Source organism: Macrobrachium rosenbergii, chromosome 53 (assembly GCF_040412425.1).
Source record: "Macrobrachium rosenbergii isolate ZJJX-2024 chromosome 53, ASM4041242v1, whole genome shotgun sequence".
In the NCBI taxonomy this organism is placed as follows: domain Eukaryota; kingdom Metazoa; phylum Arthropoda; class Malacostraca; order Decapoda; family Palaemonidae; genus Macrobrachium; species Macrobrachium rosenbergii.
In genome coordinates this window covers 17,158,335-17,184,347 of record NC_089793.1, presented here as the reverse complement: position 1 = coordinate 17,184,347, position 26,013 = coordinate 17,158,335, and the positions used below count along the sequence as shown (strand labels likewise).

General features: G+C 37.7%; 1 protein-coding gene across 13 annotated transcripts in view; it reads left to right on the top strand.

Moving 5' to 3' along the window:
- LOC136834324 (adenomatous polyposis coli protein-like) overlaps positions 1 to 24,142 on the top strand; it is a 631,708-nt gene extending 607,566 nt beyond the window's left edge. For 12 of the 13 annotated variants that reach the window (XM_067096814.1, XM_067096811.1, XM_067096812.1 and 9 more), the window contains 3 exons: positions 14,200 to 14,356; positions 15,521 to 15,763; positions 17,421 to 24,142. In XM_067096814.1, coding sequence (XP_066952915.1) covers positions 14,200 to 14,356; positions 15,521 to 15,763; positions 17,421 to 21,893 — 4,873 coding nt within the window. In that variant the 3' untranslated portion in view covers positions 21,894 to 24,142. The remainder of the gene's footprint in view (positions 1 to 14,199; positions 14,357 to 15,520; positions 15,764 to 17,420) is intronic. The other variant, XM_067096809.1, reaches the window with a different exon arrangement.
- The last annotated feature ends 1,871 nt before the right edge of the window (positions 24,143 to 26,013 follow it).

The window sequence follows — 26,013 nt, the reverse complement described above, 5'->3', positions numbered from 1 at the left end:
TATATATCACAAACACATCTTTACGATATTCATACATGTGGGAAAGGCTGACAAGATTAAAGAAAAGTTAAAGACGATTTTTAAGGAACGTTCCTCTGAAGTATGCCTGTCAAAAGACATCATTAAATTCCTGTTTGTTTATGTTTTCGTGTACGTATTTTAAATTATTATTATTTACAAGTTTACTACACTTGTTATTTTTTTACCAATTCCCCAAATTAAAAGGCATTTATGTTATTAGAAATATTACCTCAAATTCCTTGTTATTATTCAGAAAAACACATGAACTGCGATGAAACCATACGAAGAAAGTCGAATAAGTAGACCACCTCTTCAGCATTGGAATTATGTTATACCTGGCCGTGAAATGTCATGCAACATGGCATTCAAACCAAAGAGTATCAAATACACTGGATGTCCTCGACATGCAACAGACTCTCTCCAAGGTCGTCCTACGTCACCACCGCCGTTTCCAAGATTTTTTTTTTTTCTTAGAAGGGAGAGGATGGGATGGACAGAGTCTGGCCAGCGCGACCCATTTTTGGAATACGGCCAAGTCCTTCCTTGGATGCATGGGACTGTGCCACTGCCACGGTCCTTTTGCAGCATAATACCTGGATGAACACCATCGATTTTGCCTGCTTTTGATGTTGTGGGCGCTCTGGCTGCGCCGCAAATCTGTCGAGTGATATGTGATTTTCCCCTTCGGTTACTCTCTCTCTCTCTCTCTCTCTCTCTCTCTCTCTCTCTCTCTCTCTCTCTCTCTCTCTCTCTCTCTCTCTCTCTCTTTAATATTTATCTGATCAATCGTTACTCTGTAGAAGGAGCCTCTCATTTAATTAACCCGTGTAAATAGACTTTAAGTTGACTACTTATAGTCATAAAAATCATTACATCTTTGTTTTATGACTGCAAATACCTGCAGTATTTAGACCTGTCTGTTCATATATATATATATATATATATATATATATATATATACATACAGAGGTTTTATAATATATATATATACACAGAGGTTTGTGTATTTTCCAGGTAGGGTTGTGTGTTTTTACATCAACTTCCTTCGCAGTTTTTTCTTACATGAAACACGTTATTAAGTACGAGATTCCATTTCCTTTATACAGTATTGCTATAACCTTGGCCTTTTCAAGGTCACGATAATTTCTCATATCCTTTACTTCTTATGGTAATCGTATTCACGGGTTAATCCTGTTAACCTTTTGGGTTTTCGTGTGAATAGGCAGCATCGTGTCTCTGCGATTTGGGAATTTAGTTTTTCTATGAAATGACGTTATCCTTGAACCAACTAGAAATTTAGACATCGTATTATAGAAAATAATAATAATAATAATAATAATAATAATAATAATAATAATAATAATAATAATAATAATAAAACGTTTCCAGATGACCTCTCAAGAATAAGAAAATGGAAACATGATTTAAAAGCAACATATTTATGTTTTGCTCATATATAATATATATATATATATATATATGTATATATATATATATATATATATATATATATATGTGTGTGTGTGTGTGTGTGTGTGTGTGTGTATGAATGTATGTTTTTTTTCTTGGATTTTCCTAAAATTGTTCACTGATGGTTGGTGTTGCTGTACTGAAGCTTTTTGCTGGGCTTAGCCCGGAATAAGTTGGTTTTATTGTTATATTTTTACGACACTGCAAGGTCGTTCGGAATGGAGTAACTTTTTCCCTTCATTGCGTGTTTGCCTCATTTACATTTTCCGGCTTTAAATGGATTAAAGCGATGTTCAGATGTTGTGTAGATGTAAAAGTTTTTGTTTATTATGGCCTGCGCAGTGTGGGAAGCTTTTTGTCCTAAGTTTCTCTTTTGCCAAAAGTTATCAATACCGTTTGTGTGAATATTTCTTTATACTTTTATAAGGTAACTTTTGCCATTATGATCAGTTTGCTTCTGGGCGTTCTAGTTATTATTATTATTATTTTTATTATTATTAGCTGTAGTAGTTAAATGTTTTGCTCGTGAATTCCCATCCGTCCAATTATTTTCCGAGATTCAACTCCCATTTTCTCTCTCCGTTTTCGTAGACTTCTGAGACCGCGCGCTTGCATGTCGCGCACATATCACGGTGGATGGGGAATAGGGGGGCCTGGGATTAATGTGTGGGTGGGGGGGTTGAAAAAGGAAGGGGGAAGACTATAATTGAGAGAGAGGGAGCAGGAGTAGAGACGATGGGGAGGGGTTAGTAAACTGAAAAAAAAATAAGGGGTCTGATGGAAGGGGGCGGTGTTGGTTGATACAGGCATCACACAGGACATATCATCATCCGTGGCACCCTCACAAGACGCTGGGCTCTTGTATCAAAGAAGTCACCGGCAAGAGTGGAATTTTTCTCGCTCCTCTGGATTTTCAGTGGTTAAGGGACCTTATATTGACAGAAGTAAACATTCTTTTGCGGTAGTGGTGTTGAATATATACCTTTTTTTTTTTTACTTTTTGTGAGCGAAAAATGAAACAAAGGTGGCGCGTAGCTAGTGAGAAATATTAGCAGAAACCTCCAAATGTCATTTACAGCAGAACAGTTTCATCTCGGAAAATAGTGTGGAACGATGCAGGTGGACGGATACAGTAACATGGAAGCACAGAATTGCCTGGAGATGACCTTCAAGAGGACATCTTGCACAAGTGCGATGAAACGCAATAAAACTTTGATTACTGACCGTTTTATTGGCGAATTTGACGTCGGGACTTGCTTGGTGTGACCGCAAAATGGCGAAACGAAGGAAAATCATTTTATACGATTTCGACGCCGAGGCCCTCGAGGATGCCATCAAGGAATTCAAGTGAGCCTCTCCCCGGTTATTCTGTTCCCCAGGGGACGCGTGAAGTGTCTATCTATCGATGGGTCAGTTCATCCTTCATATTTTTCCGTGGACGACTTCCACGCCCAGACATGCCATGCGTGTCGGTGTTTCAGTCGAAGTCATGCATGCACAACCCAGCCGTGCACACTCCCTGGACGTCTGTCATTTCCTCTTCCTGTGAAATGTATAGTTACCTTTGACATCGTCGTCATTCATGGTTTGATTTTCATCAACTAGATCATGCAATTGTTTAGGTGAATGTTGTGTTGCAATTTTTTTTTTTTTTTGTAGCCAAGAGAATTGTATGTCCCGGTTTCCCTCCGTTTTTTCTTTCTTTCCCTATCGTTACATCCGTCAGTAGACACCAAAGACCATGGCGTCTTGTGGTACTGGCATTTGTTTACTGTGTGACCTCCCAGTTCATTTCATCAAATAAGCTCATGTTATTCAGTGTGCGTGATCAGAGGTTTAGAAGTATCTAATGTTATGTACCGAATCAGTACTTCACGTCTAGATCTGGCGACTTAATTAATATTTAACTTTGAACGTTTAGGTTCCTCCAACGTGTGACCTGGGATCAGTATTTGATTGACCTACGTCAATAAGTTGACGAAAAGTCACGTAACGATCCAGATGATAAGCAGGTCAAAGTAAAAGCGAATTTCCCAGATAATAACGATAACGATCTTGTCATTGATTACAGAAGTAGTCAGCATTTATTTATTTGTTTTTGTTATTTTAGTTTTTGTATCGCTCATAGTTTATTTGATATATTTCAAATTCAGTTCTTACAATTTCATAGGGTAGCTGTAATTTTTTGTTTAAATTACAATCAACAATAACAGAATAAGAATATATATATATATATATATATATGTGTGTGTGTGTGTGTGTGTGTATAAGATTTGTGGGAGGTGTGTATGTATGTACATGTATGTGCGGGAGAGATGGAAAGACAGAGGTTTTAGAAAAGAAGAAGGTCTCTAAAATCCAGAAAGCGCAAGAGTGGGTGTGGGTGCAAGACAGAGATAAATGGCGCAATGTTTCCCAGGGTCTTTTACTTGCAGCTGATAAGCCTGTTTACGTATATTTATGAAACTGCTAATGTCGTGGAAGTTTTCTGCAAAGGGAGCTCTTGCAAGATTGACCAGTTAAAGAATTTATGTGGCACAGGCCTTTGTCTGGTTACAATCCTTGGAGTATTCCCTGTTTTGGGAAACTGCAGTAGGGTGAGAGGAGAAACGATTCACACAACGGACTCAAGAGAGGCAGCAGGATGTGTGATAACGATTAGGATGAGACTGGTAATATCCATGGAGAACAGGATGGGAATATATGAAAGGATTGTTCAGCTAATTAACCCTCTGTTAAAAGATTGAAGCTGCAGATGTGAACTGTTTGCTTAGTACAATATATGACAATATATTGGATGTAAGAAGAATTGAAAGACAGCCGTGGAGATACATATTGTGTATAAAAAATGTTAATGTATTTGAAAGAATGGGTCAGAGTGATTTGAAATTGTTTAGTCCTGAGTAAAGAATGGTAGGCTGACGGTTGTTGAAAAGGGTGTACACTTCTAAAGTGTTAAGATGAATGGGGAGGGGATGGCCCAGAAAGAGCTGAATAGATAATATGAAAAAAGGTCCTGGAAAATAAGCGCCAAAAGTTACTGTCGCAGTGTGTGTAGCGGCTAAAGTTTACCTACTTTTCAGTAAGTGGGTTCATCCATGATTTCGGAGTTAAAGCACGAATGGGGCAAAGACAATTTGTTTTTGTCGGAGTCGTAGCCGTTTTGGGGAAGTATAAAATATATGTATATGTATGTATGTATATATATATATATATATATATATATATATATATATATATATATATATATATATATATATATATATATATATATATTGAAAGTAAAACTCACAAGTTGCGAAAAGTGATTTATTAATCTGTCGAAAGTCATGATTCACTTCCTCTTCAAAATGCAAGTAGTCAGAATTTTGAAAAAAGATGCGAAAAAGCTTTTGTGTGACAATTAAAAAGAAATAGAATTTATCCTCGCCGTTTTAACTGGTAAATTACAGAATCATTCACTAATGCTTGTTAAGTTAAGAAACTATCTATATTTCTCACATTATTCTCGACAACATTACAACTAAGATTTGTTGAATGCTGTTGCTTTGATTCATGTTCTCTCAATACAGATAGCCTTATAGCCCATCAAATTCGAAGTTAAAATATAAATGACTCCTTTTTGGATCCTCGTAATCCTTTTGAGACAGGCTACCTTATGTTCGAAGTCACTAGAAAAAAGACGCATTCTCCGAGCGAACCAGTCCCTTTTATTTTTTCCTGTGCGGGAATAAAGAAAGAGAGGAAAGTAGTATGAAGGAAATAGAGGAGAAATGAGTGGGAGAACGGTATTGAACGGGCTACCTTCGAAGAAGCAGACCGTCCATATGATAAGGAGAGCCTCGTCAATCCCTAGCAGATGTTTTCTAGTGCTCAAGTTACTACTTACGGATTTTCCCGCTTATTATTATTATTATTATTATTATTATTATTATTATTATTATTATTATTATTATTATTATCATCTAAACGTTTTCTTGTACAATGTTCTTATGTACAAAATGTATTGGTTTTAGTTTTGTTTTAGATGATCACGGGGAATACGAATTTATAATTTACTATTATTTTTAGTTTACTTAATTGAAATAGAAATGCTGTCGGTATTCTTTGTCTAATATTCATTTGAATTGTTTTATATGAAAAAATCTTGAAAAAGAAAGTGATAATAAATTTCTGTTTTTTTATTCTTCCCCACTCGACCCTAGTTCGAAGAGCTCGAGCAACGATAAAGTGGAATAGATGGAACAGTGGAAGAGGGGGTATTTTGAGTATAGTTTAGGAAGCAGAAAGCGAACGAGAGAACTTTTTTCTTTCTTTTTTTTTTTAGGGGGAAAGCTAACTCACCTGAATACGTAAGGACAGCTCAAGCGTGCCGGCAAGGAAGTCACTTGCACATGGGAAGCGCACACGCAAAAAAGTTATTTGTTTGTTTTATTTATTCACAAAAATGTTCCCGTCCATTTGTAGACCTTTTTATTTTATTGCTGCAGAGAAAGAGAGAAAGTTGGCGAAGCGAACTAAAGTTTAGGTTTCATTTGATTGCAGGTTGTTTGTCTATTACTTCGACAAGGAGGTTTTGTCGTCAGTTGAGTGTGTTTGCTTGTCTGTCTGTCAATCAGCAGGAAAAAAGCAAAAGCTTTTGCAGATTTTCACGAAATTTTGAACAACGATGGACCTTGTGACTGGCAACAGGTTATTAAATTTTTTTGAGAGATCCGAATTTGTGTAAATGACCCCGGGAGGGGGGTGGAAATTGTTCAGCCATGGCGGGGGTTTGCCAACTACTAACACTTGATTACAAATTTTGTGATTAAGTCCAAGCATTTATTGTTCGTTCTTCTTGATTGTTTGTGATAGAAAGAGAAGTGGAATCAGTTGTTTTTGCAAACAATTATTTCTCTCTCTCTCTCTCTCTCTCTCTGAATAGAGTAGGAGTAGAAAATAAGATGGAAGTAAAAAGAGGATTGGGCTTTTTAGATAATTGTAGTCATTAATCATAAATTTTTTTTAATTCTTGTTAGGTACATTTAAACTAGAAATAAAAAAGAATAAGAAAAGCATAAACGTTAGTTGGTTAATGTTATTCATGACCACTTAATAGCACCCTCATGCACTCACGTAATGCTCATTTAAGTGCATGTGTAACGTGACATTAACACTAAGAATTTTACCAAATAATACATGGGGGTTTTTACCCACATAATGGTGTATTACCTCACAACGTGTCTTGCGTTACATTATATACACACACACACACACACACACATATATATATATATATATATATATATATATATATATATATATATACATGCTATATATATATGTATATATACGTATATGTATGTATGTGTTTGTGTTTGTGTGTGTGTGTGTTGCAGCCTGAAAGTCGCCGTCCTGGTTTTAAATAAAAGTCAGTACACAACTGGAATACTTTCGCGAGAGTCATACTGATTCAGATGAAGGTAAACACTACGATTGACAATCAACGAAAAATAAGAAACGTCAGAAATCTTTAAATTAAAGATGGAACTGGAATCTTAATGGGATTGAAACTTGGGGAAATTAGAGTAGCTGTCTTGTTTCCTTACCCTCATTCATCGCTTTCCATGGAATAGGGTGGTAATTGGAAGATAAGGCGATACCATATCTTCCCTAGTGACCGCCGGTCACATTGAAAAGAGAATTTGCTGGCAACACTCCTTTTTCCCGTCTTGGGAAATATACTTATGTGAATTTGACTTACGTAAAGGCATACAGGTTTTTCATTATCAAGGCTGAGTTTTTAATCATGGGTTCTTAGTTTAATCTCATAAATGTATGCATTATGTGTGTATACACATTCGCTAGTACACGCACAGAGTATTGACGAAACCATTGTAAACAGAATCATTCATCGATTAGAGAAATGCAATGAATCAAGACAAGGATATAGTATAAATATTCAGTTTTTTCATATGGCCAGATACAAAATCTCTCTCTCTCTCTCTCTCTCTCTCTCTCTCTCTCTCTCTCTCTCTCTCTCTCTCTATATATATATATATATATATATATATATATATATGTATATATATATATATATATATATATATATATATATAGTGTGTGTGTGTGTGTGCATTTGAAGTAGAATTACTTATAAGCCAAAATAATTCGTTAGTTATAGTATGCTTGAATATATTAATTTCCTTGTGACCTCAACGATAGTCATTTAACCTGAAAATATGCGTTTTTGGATTAAGAAATGGGAAATGCAACACCGCCATTGATCATAGGCAATACTACAATGAAAGCAAGAAAAAAAATGGTTAAGTTAAGTGTTAAGGGGAGTAGAGTATTGCAAACCTTTGCCAGGAGAATGCGATTATTATTATTATTATTATTATTATTATTATTATTATTATTATTATTATTATTATTATTATTATGAAACAGATGTGGAACGTTTGAAATATATTATAATAAATTGGTATGGAACTTCGTTTAAAATCTGTTGCAATAGGCAAATAACGACTATTACATCGCGATGAATTAAAGGATCTCTCTCTCTCTCTCTCTCTCTCTCTCACACACACACACACAGACATGCATCCACACAGCATTATTTATTTATTTGGAGACTTTCACAGTTTTCAACGCTATCTTATTCCCCCAACGTTTATTTGATTTTAAATTTCAACATGCTGCCTTGTTTTGCCCTTTGTTTTTCTTATCACTTTCAATTTGGGTTACAATACGGGGCTTTCTTCCTTGCTTTACAGGCATATATATATATATATATATATAGAAGATATATATATATATATATATATATATATATATATATATATATATATATATATATATATATATATTTACATATATTGTGTATGTATGTCACTTTTGTACCTTGGTGCATTTGCTGTATTGGAGTCTTCCTTTGAATTACAGATTCGCTTCACTTCTTTTCCCCCGTTTGTATAGTTGTTTTATTTTTGGATAATCTTCTGGAAAAGACAGAGTCACAACTCCCAACGTCACTGTCTTACCCAAGTAACCATCTGTCAAGATAATTCCATTTGTATTGAGGTGTGCATGGACGTCTATTTATATGTGTTAGCTTATTCTTCTCTCTCTCTCTCTCTCTGTACACACACACATACACACACACATATATATATATATATATATATATATATATATATATATATATATATATATATATATATATATATATATATATATATATATATATATATATATATAATATATGTATATATATGTATTGTATATCTGTTTTTTTGTTGTTACGTTAATGTATGCATTTATAAACACATAAATTGTACTGAAAAATGTAATTCTTGTTTGACTGTCAACAAATTCCATACCTTCAAATGTATTTCTCTAGAAATTTCCGTTTACGTCAAGTTCAAAGAACCGCCTTTTTCCTTTTTTATTTGTCAATCCTTTAGGATATCGATTACCATTTTTGCCCACTTCGGGGATATCAGAGGCCACGGCCCTTATCAGGTCGCTTGACATTGGAGTCCTTCCAGTATCGACCTCTCATAATTCACCTCTCAGGGTTGTCTCATCCTCGCGGGTTGTGTAAGAGGGGATATGTTTCTCTTGATAGTTAGGGTAATGAGGCGTAAAGAGTGGTTGTGTCTGTTCTACTTGCTTCTCTTTGGTTCAGTTGTGTTGTGTGGCAGTTTTAAAAAGGGACTCTCATTCAGTCTAAATTTGTGTCTCGATCCCGAAGTTGACCTTTTAATTGTATTGTGGGAGTAGGTACTGCTCTTATTTTGGAAGTTATTATTAAGGGCAGAGTTTGTATCGTTTTGGTGTGTTAACTTTTGGACATCGTAGATTTACTCCTAACAACTTTGAAGTCTTTTTATTGTAATATATATATATGTATGTATGTATGTACGTATGTATATGTATTTATGTATGTTTGTGTATATGTATTCCTCTTTTGTACTTACACGATTAAAGACCAAAGTATTTTGCGTTAATTTTATACTGTATCTTATCTGTTTTTCCTCTTCAGCTAAGCTATGTAGTAATATTCATTATTGCAGTGGGACAAATAAAAGAAGTAATCATCTTTTTCATTTTCTTAATGTACAACGTTATTTCAACCTTAGACAGTAGGTAAACGCATCTGAGACGAAGTATTAAATCGAAGGTCTCTCTTTGTTTTTAGGGCATCGTTAAAATGTAGATATAAAAATATGTTTTAATGTGCGTATTAAAACTTGTAATATATTTAGCTACCATAGCATGTAATTCGTGAAACGCTGGACTGGAAATCTCTCTCTCTCTCTCTCTCTCTCCACATTGTCGACGAACCACCCACCTTTTCGTGTTGAAGTATTACAGTGCGTTTGAATATTATGATCCGGTGGAATTCCCATCTTCTGTTATTTCCCGAAATTGCATGAATAGGAGTTGCATTTGAATGTTTATGCGACCTAACGCTTCGTGCATTATTGCTCGGGAATTGCGTCATCACCCGGGACTTACGGTCCTCGTTTCAAGGAAACCAACTCACCTTACTCCTGAAGCTTCCATTGTTTCCTCGACGTATTTTTTTCCGCCGTTTCAGCGAACACATCATTCATTTGAATGCATATTACATCACCAGATTTCCCCAAAGATATTTAGGATCCAAGCGGCGGACGGAGTTCAATTAGGAATGTGACCTTCTGCCTTTACTGCACCCAAGGTCGATTCCTTTCTTGATGTGAGGTGCGATAGGGGTGGAAACGCAGTTTCCGTAGTTGGTCAGATGTAAATGGAAGGGAAGGGAAGGGAAGGAAATAAGTGATGGACCCATTATGATGAAAGACTATGGTTTTCCTCGTAAAAATTAATGACGTCTGGTCTGTAATCGTTTATTTAAATTATAAGAAACCCGTTTATTTAAAACAATGCCTTTATGTATAGGGTAGTCATATCAAAATGTTGTAGTATTTTTTCATACGTGTATTTTTGGTAGCGTTGTGCAACAGCTCATGAGGGGCGAGAGGAAAGAACCACGTGACGTGATCGCTTTGTCGTGGCTCGTGAGTGTTGTTGTTAGTGGGTGGGTAAAGGCATGAGTCATTGCTCGCAGGGCTGTGGGGGTATGGAGAGGACAGTTTAAATGAGTGGAGGGTTGTCGGGTGGGGTGTTTAGAGAAGCGAGGAAACGGCTGTGGATTGATGTGTTGTTGTCTTTTTTTTTCACGAGCTTTGTCATTCACGTTATTGGGATGTAACGTATGGAACATCCCGTAAACCAGGCACTCGGTACATCCTTATCTCAGGAAATAACGTTACGTAAGATTCGTGACCCCATTAAAAGTGTAACGTCCATACGACGCTAAGCTTTTGCGTCTCCATTTCAAATGGAAAAGAAGAGGGGAAGCGTGGGGATTGAGGGCAACCCTTCTTGCCCCCTGGCCCTCCTTACAGGCAGAGACGAGGAGGCCTTTCGCCCACCATCCCTCTCCCCCTCCCCGCCCATCCTTCCCTTCTCTTTCCACCTCCTCTTTTTCTCTCTTTCGGTGCTCCTCCCTCGGGTCACTCCGTCCGAGTCCGTCGGGAGAGACTGCAGTCAGGCGGCAGAATCTGCGTGATGCAGTGGTGGATGTATTACTCGAATTTTGACCAAGCATTTTGGCGTGGCCGTGCCAGTGATGACTGTTTGTTTCCATGTTAGTGTATGAAAGCGCCGTTTTCCAAAATGGAAACCATTCGCGCGCCGGGTCGCCTATGCAAGATGTAACGCGGGTGATTTGTAGGAAATCAATGTTTTTGTAACGTATATCAGTAGTTAAACTAACAGCAATGCAGTTACGGTGACCCTTACAGTGTTTTGCGAAACCAAATGTGCCTTCTTAAGTATTGCAAATGTTATTTCTAAGTTTCCCGTCGTTAGCTTGTACTCTGCGGAATAGCGTCTGTTTAGGAAAGGAGAACAATCTCGTCATTAAGTGTGATGCTTTGTCAGAACGCCCCAGTAATGAGATAGAGTGGCTGAAAGAAGAGGCAGAAGAGAAGAGAAGGGAAGAGAAGAGATGAGATGAAGTTTCGGTGTGTGTGGGTGTCTAAAACAAGACTTGAATTGCCACCACGTAATCGAGTTTTGGAACGCGATTCTTTCTTTCCTTTTCTTTAGAAAATACTTGCACGAAAAAAAATCAAATGTTCATTTGTTTTTACTCGTGTGGGTAGCGCAGAAGACGAATGTAAACAAATGTTTATTTCTGAATTCTCTCGGGGAAACAAGAACAAATGAAAGTGAAGTTAATCGGTCGCTCCAGTGACGTCACCTTTAGGAAGACCTGAAAACCATTACACGCTATTCGTTTTTCGTTCGAACATTAACTAAAGGCGGGGCTGATGAGTGGAACAGTATACAACGGCTACTTGCTCGCATGCAATGCCCTCATATCTCCATACTTTGCATTTACATGGGGCTTCTACCTCACTCGTTCCATCCCATCTTCGTGATACAGTCCACGTTCTCCTTTAAGGATTCTCGTGATCCTAAACTTTGCCTTTTCTGCTATTAAGGGGCGGTCACTCTGTATTTTTGCTTCTCTCGTTTTTTGCCACCGAAAAGAGATAGAAAATTCCGTCATGTGGACTAACAAACGGTAATGCTTCTCTGGGAAGTTGTAGCGGTAATGCTTCTCGTGGAAGTTCGTTCTCTCTTTTCTTTTTGTGGAAGAAGAGACAATGAAAGTGCCGTGAAGGGAGATTCTCCCATTTATTTCCCTGTCTTATTTCGTAACTGAAGATTTTTCCCCATGTTTTGTGTCGGCTCGGAGAAGATGCTTGCCTTCGTGAATTTCATCCGGGGGTAGGTTTTGGTGCTTCTGTTTGTTTATTTCTTTATCATTGACAGTCTAGCGTTCATGTATATATTTATTGATACTGACTGAATTATATTATGCAGTACTTTTATATAAACATTCCGTTTAGTTTGAAGTATCGTAGGATATCCGATAGATCGTTTTTGATTTTGTAATGTGTATTTGGTAGCATTTAGTATTAGTTGCAAGTTATTTTATTCGTTTGGCGCATTATTACATATTATTTGTATGCTGTACGAAGACTGTGGTTGGGGACTGGGCCTGAATTTGAGGCAACGGAGCAGGGAAGAGTGTTAGGCCAGGGTGTTGCCGAGTGTTTGGCTGGAGGTGTCGTGTGACCTTACACTGCCTTGCACCGTCTCGCCTTATGCTTGGTATAGTGACCTTCGCTGAGACGCTTGTTAAAGTCCTCCCTATTCCCTCAGGCCGTGTGCTCTCTTTTGAGCGTTAACTCTTGGTGAAAGAGTGTGTGCTCTCTTGATTATTATGAAGGTAATTTCTGTCTTGCTAAAATTTCATATAATTATTCGCAATCTTTGCCGAATACATTGCGGAACTATTTCTCTCTAATCCAAACTCTGTTTACAGTAATTTATTTGTGATTTATTCGAATAAAACAGCATATTATTATTATTATTATTATTATTATTATTATTATTATTATTATTATTATTATTATTATTACCTGAAAAAAGTATTATTGGTTTTCTTATAAAGAAATATTACTCGAAAGAAAATAGACACAGACGAGGTTCAGACCAGGACATCAGTCCAGAGCAACAGTTGTCGAAAGCGAAAGCGTTGGGTAGGAGCAGTTTAGGCTTGAGTTTACGTCTGTCTGTTGGCAAGGGATTAAACAGTGCCTGATTGTTTGGGATTTGGCTTTCAAACATCAGCTGGCCAGCTGCGACTTTTGAGACGTCAGGCGTTGTGTTTATATCAAAACATTAATAATGTCGATGGACTTATACTTTTTATATGATGTTGCTGACATATTTTTGTCAGGGTATACAGTATATATATATATATATATATATATATATATATATATATATATATATATATATATATATATATATATATATATATATATATATTTACTAGAATAATTGTTATTTGAATAGGTACGTCAAGTTTTCATGGTTCATCTTGGTAGTTCATCGAGTTCGGAAAGGGATTTGTTACATCGCTGATTTTGATCTAAAAACTTCCAGCTGCCAGATATGTTGATGATCACGAATATTATGCAGAGGAGCATAGATTTTGAAGTAAAATACATGAATTCTGCCTTTTATTGACTGCCAGAAAATTCAGATTAATTTCACCTTACACAATTAATACACCATCTTATTAAACTGCATTGAAGACGAAAGTTTTAAGTTGTTTACAAGTCAGGTTTTGATTGAGCTCGATATGTAGGTGGATGACACGTGAAGTTCGTCGAGTTTAGACTCCGGATGTGGCTCAATGACAATTGCCTTAATAAACACCTTACTGCTGTATGGTGTTGTGTTTTGCCATCATTCATACCTGAAGTTTTGCTTAGTTTGTGTACTCCATTAAGAAAATCAAATGGTTTAATATTGAGAACTTACATAATCTGGATCTGAGCTGAAATAATCAAACGATAGCGTCTCCAACAAATATTATATTTATAGTAGTCTCAGTGATCTCTTACAATAACCACAGTAGGCCCCCCATCGTGGTTGTTAAAAATATACGTTTTTTGGTGACTGTCACTAGTAGATAGGACTGAGATGCTTCACAGAATTCCAGGGGAAATCTTAGAATTATTGGTTTTGCCTGTATTCATAGAAAATCTTTGCACAAAGTGAGACTAAAGATATTATTGCTTTCTGCAGAAGGCGTAACAAGCAGCAGTACAGTGGGCGGGCACCTACGCGAATCAGCCAGCCAGCCAGCAATCGTGCCAGGGGCTCGGGCATCCCGGTGGTCAAACCGGCATCCAACCTGCCCACCCAGATCCCCAGTGGCCCCGTCCACAATCATGCCCACCAGGTGAGTGCCCTTCGTGTATATGCAAGAATAAAGGCTTGAGCTTTATCGTTTAGCTGTAGGTAGCTGGGATTCATTTGACGTACATGAAGTACAAAAATGATGACTGAAACCTCTGTCATGAATGACAAGAGGCAACGGCAGTTTTATATCTTCCTTCCTCTCTGTGTGTTAATAAAGGTAAGGTAAAAGTGGAGGTATGTACAGTAAACTACCGAATATTTGGCGAAATCCACGATGATCAATGATGTCTTAGTACCTGTGATAGGTAAGAAGCTATTTTATGTTATTAAAGATTTAGTCGCCTTCTGTTTTCTTGCCGTGGAGAGGTGATGGATGGTTTCAAGGTAAGGTTTCTTGCATTTGCATCGTGGATATGTCAATTTGTCCAAAAGCACTTGACCTTCTTAGATGCAACTGCCTGTATGTTTCGAGGGTACAGTACTGATGGTGATTATTGTTTTCTCTCTTTTTTTATTATTAGTATTTTTAGACTCTATGAATGAATATCCCAGAAACACATAAATTTGTCTTAAACACACTGAGCAAAGTATTAATTTTATATTATCTGTTAAAGTATGTCTTGTCCAGTACTGCCACGCTTGAGATATTTAGCCCGTTCTTTCTCAATTGGTGTGAAATTTAAGAATAGAAAAAATATTAAATTTCAGTTTCAGAGCCAAATTTCTTTCTATCTGTATGAGTTTCTGATGATGCTATTTGTAAAAAAAAATTAGATACCTAGAGTTAGAATATGAAGTACTGTATTTCTAGCCTATTTTATGACAGCATGTTATGATTAGCTTATTTTTCATCACTTCTGAAAAAAGAAAAGCAGTAGTTTTGCTCAGTGTTACCTAGTAACATGTTTTATTTCCATTACGTATATATAAAATGATTTGCATGCTGTTTACCTATTAGACAGTGATTCCTTGCACTTCAGTCGTATGGAAACACTTGCCTACTGATGATGGTATCGTTGCATGATTTGTATTTAATTTTCATCATAATCATAAAAAATTAAAAGATCTTAAAATCATTCCATGACTATAAGCTTTCTTATGAATTGCGGCGCCTATGCCCTTGATGACAATGGTAAGGTGGTCATGAGAGTAAGCAAAAACGAAAAAAAAAGCTGACAAATGAGTGAGCCCATCCATTCAACAGGGCATTTGTGGCGGGGTTTGGGGGGGAGACACCCTCCGAACTTACTGCACGGAGGACACCCCCGCCATCTCACACGCAGCATCAATCTCTGACCTCTCGGCGCTCTCCATCCCCGGCGAGGAATCGTCCACTTCTTCATCAAACAAGGCCCATGGATTGCGGCCGAGCCTAAATGACTCGGGAGACAATTCTTCCGACAATGATAACTTGCTGGAGCAATGCATTCAGTCTGGCATGCCCAAGGTAACCGCCGAAGTGTTCTCGCTTGCTTTGCCTCCCTCTTCCTTCCCTCGTACCTGTTATTGTCACTGCATTGTTTTCTTTAATGCTCTCGGGTATATTATAGATTCCTCATTAACATTTTCTGTCTGTTCCTGTCTCTTAAAGCTGTTTTTCATTTGCAGGTTTTCCAAGTATACAATTTTGACCATCTCTCTGAGCATGTAACATTTCTATTTTGTTAGACATTCAGTGAATAATATTTCGAATAACCTTTTATTAATATACTAATGCTATCAACCACTTCATTATTTTTTATTAACAAAAATGTTTTCAGCGTTTGTGTTCCTTTAAAGATTTACTGATTAACATCGGTACATTACTGTTTATAAGTTAATATTTAGCTCTGTTATAAATTTTGCTTGAGGAGTATAAATTTATTTCTCCCTCAAATTTTCTTGATTGAATCCAGATACTTACATGATATCTTTTATATCCTTTTGTATCCCCTTAATTTTAATGTTGAAAATTTTCCTAATAGTTTGTAATTGCTAAGCTTTGCTAAAAAATGGCCATTATCAATTAACTCTGACATTATGTGGTGTATTCGTTGTTTATTCTAACAGTAATGAATATTATTCGTAGCATTAAACATACAGCAGGGTTTGATTGATTTCTATAAACTCGTAACAACAATTACTTGAAAGTATTTGGTGCTTGATTGCTTGGTTATCCTTTTTATGTAGGTCTCTGTTTGGTTACTGCAGAATAAATAGAAATGGTTCTAACCCAGGTTAGCCTAAGTGTTCCAGATCTTATCATAGTGAGATCAGAAGTCATATTTTGGTGGTCTTTTGTGGATTTTGTTCTGTTCCCTGTAATTCTGTGTTATTTAAGCATACAGGTAATACTTTCAGTTTCTATCAGAACAAGGCACTTTCATAATGTTTTCAGTATGGATTATCTCCGCAAATGATATGGTTTTCATAGTATTTTCAGTATGGAGTATTAATTTATTTGATTTAGGAGGAAATAGCTCCTTTTAATTAAAGAGGTACTATTATAATTATTTATATTATTGAAGTACAGGAGTATATTCCAACAGTGTTTTGCAGTTGTGTTTGAAGTTTCAGATCGTCGCTGATATTGAAGTTAGCTAAAAATTTGCACAAACATCCTTATCGTTCGTAATGGACCTTATAAATACCAATTTGTTTTTGGCAAACTCTTGAACTGTATAGTATTGTTGTCTTTGAAATTATTAGGGGAACTGATGTTCCTTAAAAGTAATGCAGGAAATTATAAAATGGTAGTCCAAGCCATAACAAAAATGTTAGATTTTTTTTTATGATGATTCATGATATTTGGCTGAAAATGAATGTCACTAGTGAGCTGACGTACAATAAAGGTAATTTATACATAACGTAAATATTATCTGAGGTTTTGGATTAACTTTTAAATAAAAAAAGCATAAAATTATAGCAGGCTATTAAAGTTGATGACTTATTAAGCAGATCATTTTCATTTTAGTAAGGTTTGAATTTTTTTTTAAATGCAGTTATAAATTGTTAGGCAGAAAATGTGATGTATTGTGGAAGATTCGCTGCTCTTTTCACAGTTATTTATGTAAACAAATATAAAAGAATTCTAGATCTAATATTTAAATTTTGTATTGTTTCAGGCCCGCCCTGCTCCTAAGAAGGAGGTGAAACATCATGGAACAGGACATCTTTGCAGCCATTCTTCTCAGCCTCCTGTACTTGCTTCCCCAAGGCGCTCTCCCCACCATCGTCCGGTTCCTGTGGCACGGGTCACACCAGCTGTCAAAGTTGGTGGGACACGTATTTCACCACGTCCTTCTACTGTTGAAGATGTTCAGGACCAAGTATGTACATGGGCAACTGAAGGCACACCTGCTACATTTTCTCGCACAGACTCCTTATCTTCCCTCAGTTGTGAAGATGAAGCAAATAGAACAAGCCCTCGGCATCAGTCTCCACATTCTGGTGCACCACTGTCACCCCAGCGTCAGTCTCGATCACCAAGAGCTAGGACTCCACAGTCTCCTCGTATTCGAGGTTCACGCCAACCTCAGATGCAGCAACAAGGTGAAGAGGGCACCGATGGAGACGAGGAAGTGCCTCGTCACTTTGCCGTAGAAGGTACTCCAGGAGTTATCTCTCGTCACTCATCACTGAGTTCGCTGGAGGGTGGAGATGATGGTCATATGATACAGACTGCAAATGCCCCTCAAGCTGGTAGTGTTCGAAACTATGGAGTAGAAGATACTCCCGTTTGTTTCTCACGTAATTCATCTTTAAGCTCTCTCTCAGTTGATTCATATGGAGAAGAAACAACACCAACTGAGCAGGCATTACTCCAGCAGTGTATTAGCCAGGGAATGCCCAAAAGTAAATCAGACCTGGAAGGTAGACGTCGACGCCGAGGAGGCTCTCGCATACCTGCTCCAGCTTCTAGGTCACCAGCTCGTCTTGTTCCTGGTGTTCCCATGCAAAGGCTTACATTATGTAGAGATCAACCTTCTGTCCAGCCAAAAAACGTGGGAGCGATGACGGTAGCTGTAGACGATGTGGAAGCAGACGCCGTCATGCCCACTCCAGACGCAGAGAGCTCAAAGTTGCACAGCGACTCCAAACAAAACGAGAAGAATGAGTTAGCACATGCCCATATTGAAGAAGATGAAGATGAGGTCAGAGAAACTGAAGATGATGAAAGTGCTGACCATACTGAAGCTGATTCTGAAAGAACTGCTACAACTGCAGAAATCTGTGATCCTAGAAGTGAAGTTACTAGTGAAGGAAGTGGTGCTACAGTTGTAACTCCTCCAATAGGTGAGAAGTTGCATGGCGATGAAATTGAACCACCTATTGCAGAATCAGGTGAGGGCCTAGGTTCATCCCCAGAAGAAAAACATTCTTGGGTGGAACCAAGGCGCTCATCTGATAAATCATCACCTTCCGAAGGACGAGGTTCAGATACTTCTGTGACAGCCTCAATGTCAGAATCTGGTTTGTTAGCTATAGAAGCAATGAAAGTAGCAAGGGCTGTTGCTGGTGAAGCTAAGCTCCTCAGTAGTGATGAAGTTTCTCATATGTCACAAAGTATTGCTAGTCAAGCATCTGATGCTTATATAGAGAACATAAAACCACCTTCAGCAATGGGAAGTCTAGCCTCAATGTCAAATAGTCTCACTAGTAGTGCTGAAGACAGAGGAAATAAAATAGCAAATAAACGTCTAGAGTGCCGTCACACTCGTCGCTTACCTGAAATGGTACGACGTGCTCTAGGGGAACAGGACTATGGGTCTACTGAAAATATGGCTAGCATGGCCAGTTCTTGCCATTCAAATGTAGATAATATTCCTCCTCCCTCAATGTTAGATGATGATATGGAAAATTCCATGATAAGCGTAGCATCAATAACGTCAGAAGTAGCTGAACAGAGAGAGTCTCCTCCTTCACCACCTGTTGATCATACTGCAATGGTTAGTGCTCCAGCAAAGCAGTTAGCTGCTGTTTTCCAACTAGAAGCTATGAATGCTGCTTCTACAGTAACTTTGACAGGTGGAGACGAAGCATCAACATATCAGGAAATTACTGACATAACAGAGCATGAAGATACTGTTGGACCTACAAGTGATACTGAATTAGGTGCTGATGACCTGCCAGCTGACATTCCTGATTTGCCACAGGATGGTTTTTCATCACCTGCATGTGGATCACCTCACAGGTTAGGTACTCCCCGCTCACGAAGACGCTTACCCAAGGATCGATTCCGTACTTTTACTAGAGGGGATGGTAACGTTTCATCTGATGCCACTCCTTCACAAGAAACAGATCCCACTTTAGTAGAGGGATTGCCATCTTCACCATTATTGAACAGAACCCCAAGACAAAGACGTCAAGATGATGCTGATAGATTTAGAACCCGCACAATATCTTCAGATGGAAGTTGTCAAGACAGTGTGCCAAGCATCCCCCTAGATACTGAAGGTACAGTTCCATCAGACAGGGATAAAGTGAGTCCCAGAAGATCACCAAAGGATCGTCGCTTACAAGATCCTGAACGTTTTCAGACTCATGTTATTGGTGAATCTTCATCTTCAGTTGCACCAGAGGAAGACCAAGTTACACCAGCAGCAATGGCTGCCAAGGTAGAATCAAGCTCCCCTTCAGCTCAGCCAAAACTTCAGGGAAGACAATCATTCAGACAACGTCGACAAGAGGATAGAGAAAGATACCAAACTCGCACTATTGATGTTCCTTTAGCAGATATAACACCAGAACCAGAAATTGGGGGTGATGTGGATAAAACAGAGGATGGAGCATTGGTAGATTTCCAAGATAGTAATGAAATGCTTGATCTAACAGCTGAGCAGTTGGAGGCCTTGCAACAAGATGCAAACATTGTGATTTGCACACTTAATGAAACTCGGGAAGCAATGACCAGTGAATCATCAGATCTCTTAAGTGAGGAAAATATTTTAGATATAGAAACTTTGAGTCTTATATCCAATGACGATGAATCTGAAATGAAAAATTTTCTGCAGGACTTTGATGAAGACCCACCTGACAAAGAGGATGATGACAATGATGAAGAGGAGGAGGAGGAGGAGGAGGAGGAGGAAGAGGAACAGAAACCAGTCTTGCGCCGTCCTCGTATTGTAAAACCAGGCGAGGAAACTGTACGACCTCAGGAGGAGGAGGAGTCACAAGGAAAAGGTATTAGAGGGCGAAGAAAACCTCTGTATTCTAGTGCTAAAAGATACAATGTCTCAGCTGTTAAACCAACTCTTCAAGCAGTTGCAAGCCCAGTAAGAGCTGTCACTGCAAGACCTGTAGCTGTAAGGCCTACATCATCATCTCCAGTAAAACCCTCCTCTCCAAAATTACCTCGTGCCACCAGAGCGTCAGCTCTGAGACAGACTTCTAATCTTCAAAAAGGGGGAAGTAGTGGGGAAGACAGTCCTACTGGCAGAGCAACAAATTCGTCAGCTGGCAGCAGTGCTGGATCTAGCCCACGTCTTGGCCCTGGTGCACGAATGACTACCACTCGACCAGCTCGCTCAAAGTCACTGGCACGCCCTGCTCCTGATTCACCAAAACCATTACGCCGTCAAAATACATTTACTAAAGATGATAGTGATAATCCACCTAGTCCAGAACGCAGTATTCCCATTGATCCAAAAAGAGCCATAGCCCCAACTCGTGCACTTTCCAAACCAAGATTAAGAAGAGATATTGTACAGCCGAGTCCTGCAATTACATTACCTGTGAATCGAGGAGGTTTACCAAAGAGTGGTAGCCAAGATTTAAGTCCAGTGAAAGGTCGTCCTCCGCAAGGTAAATCAGCAAGTTTAACTCGGGATGCAAGACCTCCAACTTCAGGCGATGTTGCTCAGTGGCAACAAGATCAACCTAAGAAGACTAATGTAAAGAAGGAAGTCACTAGTCGAATAGCTAATTTATGGAAAAAAGTTGAACGTGCGCAGAATAAGCCTAAAGATGACAAGGATACTAGAGTTTGGATATCTCGTCCCAAGTCTGCTGCCAAAGAAACATCACCTCGACCCTTGGTTCGTAGTTCTACTTATGAAAAATTGCCTAATTATGGTGGTAATAGTGCTAGTGGAGGAGAAGCTGCTAAAGGTCGTACTCGCTTAGGTCTAAAGTTAGCAAAACTTAGAGGACGGGACACACGCTCTTCACCTCCTTCAGAAGCTACCACCCCTGTCGATTCCCGTCCCCATTGCCTAGTAAGCCCAACACGCATGAGAACTCAAGAATCGCATGGTCGTTCTTCCGATACTGTACAGCTTCGACAGCGACCTGCTACTCATCCTCCTGGTACACATGTTAGCTCAGCAGAAGAAGATGGGGAGGCCAAAGCAAAACGACTATCTAGATTAGGCTCCTTTATTGTTGTAGAGGAGGATGGACGAGTCAGATCTCCCCCTCAGTCTGCTATTGTTCCTCCTTTCAATTACCAGCCACCAGTTGCAGCTAAACGGTCAGCAATTGCAACGCGCATACCTCAGCCTTCCAAACCTTTACTTTCCAATGCTCCTTGTGGACGGGATGATAATGGAAATGCTCCAGATGCTGCAGTAGTGACTGGAGCGTGGCGACCCTGACCCAGTCCCCCGCGCCATACAGATCATGCCCAGGAGCCCCAAATAGAAGTGGGGCGCGGGGGAAGTGGGCATCAAAAACATTGGGCAAGAGAGCCCCTGTGATCAATATTTGTGTTTAAATATGAAACTCAAAGCTATATAAATAAATAATGTAGAAAAAACTCTTAAAAGGTGGTAACTGGTGCCTATTGGTGTACAGTACAGTATAATTACCAGTACTGCCTTGATTCCTTAATAAGGTGTCCTTGGTGGGGTCAGGCTTCACCCATTATGCCACCTATATATCCAGGGCTGTGGGCTGCTCTTATTTTGTATATAGGATTTCTTAATTAATTTTAGTCAGTTTCTACATTAAGGATCTTGTGTATAGAAGATTTATTTTTACTTTACTCAATATTTTATTGCATTTTATTGCATTTGAAGTCTGTTTTTTCCTGTATTATGAGATACTTTGTATTTTGTTCATTGTTAGAACAGCTCACAGTCCTGAAGTGCTTTATTAAGTCAGTGCTCTTTATGAGCATTAAAGGAGAATGGCTTTTAGCTAGTACCTAGCTAAAGCTCATAATTTGATTGAAGCCTCCTCACCCCCATTCCATCACTGGTCTACAATAGAAATGTATGTGATGGCTCAATTGGGATAGCTTTATTAGAATTAAATTGCATTTATGTTCATTTTCCCCTGGTTTTATGTTTTAATAAATTATTTATTCTTTGTCATGAATTTACATGCTTTCCACCCTTCAGCTACAAAGGATGTGTCACTTTTTTCAGATTAAAAATTCTTATATCCTATTTAGTGATATAGTATAGGTGTAGTCTGTTCTGTAAGTGCTGTTAACATTTACAGTGTACTGTAATGTTCATACAAGCATATACAAAGTTATATTTCTCCCCAGATTATTAGAGCTTGAATCACTGATCTTTTGCAGACCTTTCACGTTCAAAGTTGGTACAAAGGCTTCAGAATTTCATTCCTTCTTGCTGTAGCTCAGTGCTTGGTCAAGAATAATTTTAGATGCAGCTGACTGACATTGCTTGTGACCTCTCAGAACAAGTCTGATGTCTTTTTCTAAATTTAAAAACAAGACAGATTTGAACAAGTATTTTATTTTAGATGACTTACAGCAGTAAATACAGTATTATAAAAACAAATTAAAATTTACTGTACAGTACAGTTGTTGTTTTATAAAATTATCCTATTATGTAGTGGTCAAGAAATAAATATTTTATAATCTTGTATTCTGGGGAGGTTAATATTTGCTACTAATATGTCAGGGTCATCTAGAGACATTACTCCAGATCTGACTTCTGCTTGAGTGTAGCATTACTGGTTTTAGTGTCATGGAACTGTAGTCAACAGGGTTTCCAGCTAGGAAGTTTTTACCAAAGTTCAAGTTATTTGTTAACTTCAAGTTTTTGGAAATACAAAACGTGTGGCAAATTTTTATTTTCCTCTACGAACTCTTTCTCTTGCAAGGTGGTCTTATTCTGTAAGTATTGTTAACAAGTATTTATTTTTCTGAACAGAATTAAGTGATGTTACAATGTATTCATGGTGGAGGTGCACCCATTATTTCTTTCATTGGAAACCCTGTGCATGACAGCTTTTACAGCTTTACTGTTATGTCCTGAAACTATTTATTTTAATACTTTATGTATTTCTTCAGAGCTACAGCAGGGTACATGTCAGTACAGTATCATTCTGAATTAAGTATTCATCAGCGTCTTCATGAAATGTGCACCATGTTTTCTTACACAGTCAGGTTTATAATAATGGTATTTTCTCACCAAAATGTTAGTTATTTTCATGATTTATAAGGAATTTTTGTTCTAGCTCTTCAGTGGAAATTAAACATGGAACACAGTTTGTGAATGATTTTAACAGTCACAGTTACTTGGAAAATATATTGTCTCCTCATAATTCCCTTGTTTGTGTGATGTGGTTTGTAAGAAATGGAAAATCATACTTTTGTTGCAGTGTCTAATGAATGTATCATTTTATATACTGTATTGTGTGTTGCTTATAGAACTTCATCAAAATTTCATATTTTGCCATGACAAGTGGGTTTTACATGCTGTGGTGTCTGGGTTTTGTAGTGGTGGTGGTAGTGGTGGGGAGGTTTTAAGAGGCAGTTCTTTGGGTGCTGGATACAGTGAACTCAATCTCTTTCATGTCCCTGTATGCATTATCCAATTCTTCCTCATATAATTTACTATAGTATTATAATTAAATACTTGTATGTATATATCTTCTTTCTTTTTCCCTTTGTTCTGTAGTGTTAAATAGTTATAGTTTTACTCTTGTATTGGAAAAGTGCAGTTAATTCACTTTTCCTGATGACTGAAAATTTCTCAGTATATGCACAAAATGATGTGATTGTTGACTGTGGTATGTCCTGTGGGAAATGAATGCTGCCTGTTCTTCATCATTTTTGTAAAGAAAAGAAAAGAAATAATCTGATAATGATATATAATTGAAAATTTTTTAAAATGAGAGATTAGTTAGCTGGTGTGTTGCATGCATACGCATCTCCTTCAGTAAGATGAACTTGACAACTGTGGTGGTGGGCTACTGAGTGTCTGTACTTCTTCACAGCTTTAAACTTGCATGGAGATATGAATAACTATGCACCCTGTAATATTGTTACCGGCATAACTGGATTATCGTCCCTTGCAAGGTCATACATAATTTTCAATATATGTACCTGTACTGTATTTAGGCAAGAGTAGAGGATTGTACTCTCGGGTTTTTATAGGAAAAACTGAGATAGTACAAGTCAGCTGAATTGTGGAAAAGAAAATGTATTATGTGTTCAGTAGCTTCTAATAATGGAAGTGGAATGGTGCCTTGTCATGTCAGATGAACAGAATCTTAGAATCTTTTCTTGCCAGTATTCGTTTTTTGCTTTCATTTCCTTATCTTTGATTTTAACAAAGTTCACCTCTAGAACATTTCACCGCCTTGTATTGTACATTGTAAAAATTGCAAAGTAACAGCAGTTGAATTCATAGGCTTTGTCATCTCAAGAACCAGGTGTTTTCCCAGCTGTCAGAACCCTAGATAATACCAGTTGCTGATCTCCATGTTTCACCACATCTTTGACTCCAATGCTGAGCAATGCAAAAGGGCATCTGCAATATTTTTTTACCCAGACCTGCCATATTTTAGGGAAAATTGCACAAGAGGGTTAAAATTAACTGGTCATTATTGCAATTTACTATTTACTTTTACCTAACAGTGCTGTTTTCACAGCAGAACTGCCTGCAATAGGTAAGCATAAAAGGTTTTTACTGTAAATACATGCCACCACAGAAATTTGTGGTTTTCAGTAACTTTAGATAAAATTTTGAAGCCCTTCCAAATTCTAGTCATAAAGATCGTTTTGTCCAATAAATTATTAAATTTTCATTCTGCAAATGATGTGATGTGGGTAAAAATGCTGAAATATTATGGGTCTCCGTTCTCCCTGGGATTAAGGGAAATGAAATGGCTGACAAAACATCAAAACTGCAAATACTTTGACCAGATTGAATATACCAGTTCTTATCACTGATTATCTACCATCTCTAAGACCTTGGAAAAATAGAGTAAACTCACAGCTGGATTGTGGTGCTCATCATTCCAGAAAAGACTGCTTCATTGAAGAAATTTTATCTTTGGACTGGTCACACTTGCACGGCCAGTGGGTATTCTTTGAGTAACATGACTTGACGCCAGAATGCAGCATAACCTACTAATAAACATTTTATTAGATTGTCCAGTTTTCAACCAACTACAAATACAGGTTTTAGGTCTTGGGAGCATGTAACTCGAAGAAACTTTTGTCAATATTTAACAGTTTTAGTTTACCCAATCATTAGATTTTTAAGGAATTTTACTTTATCAAGAACGAATCCAGTGCTTTACTTTGGTCTAGGCTGTTTAAAGTAAAAAAAAAAGCAATGGCACACTAATATGCATCCTTCAAATAGAGGAAAGCTTTGCCTAAGAAAATATACTATATTTATGATTGCAGTTAGCATATTAACACATAATTATTTGGCCTCAGAGCCGTAACTGCTAAAAAAAGGGAAAAAACTGAAGGATACTTTGTTTCATTACATAAAATTAATGAAC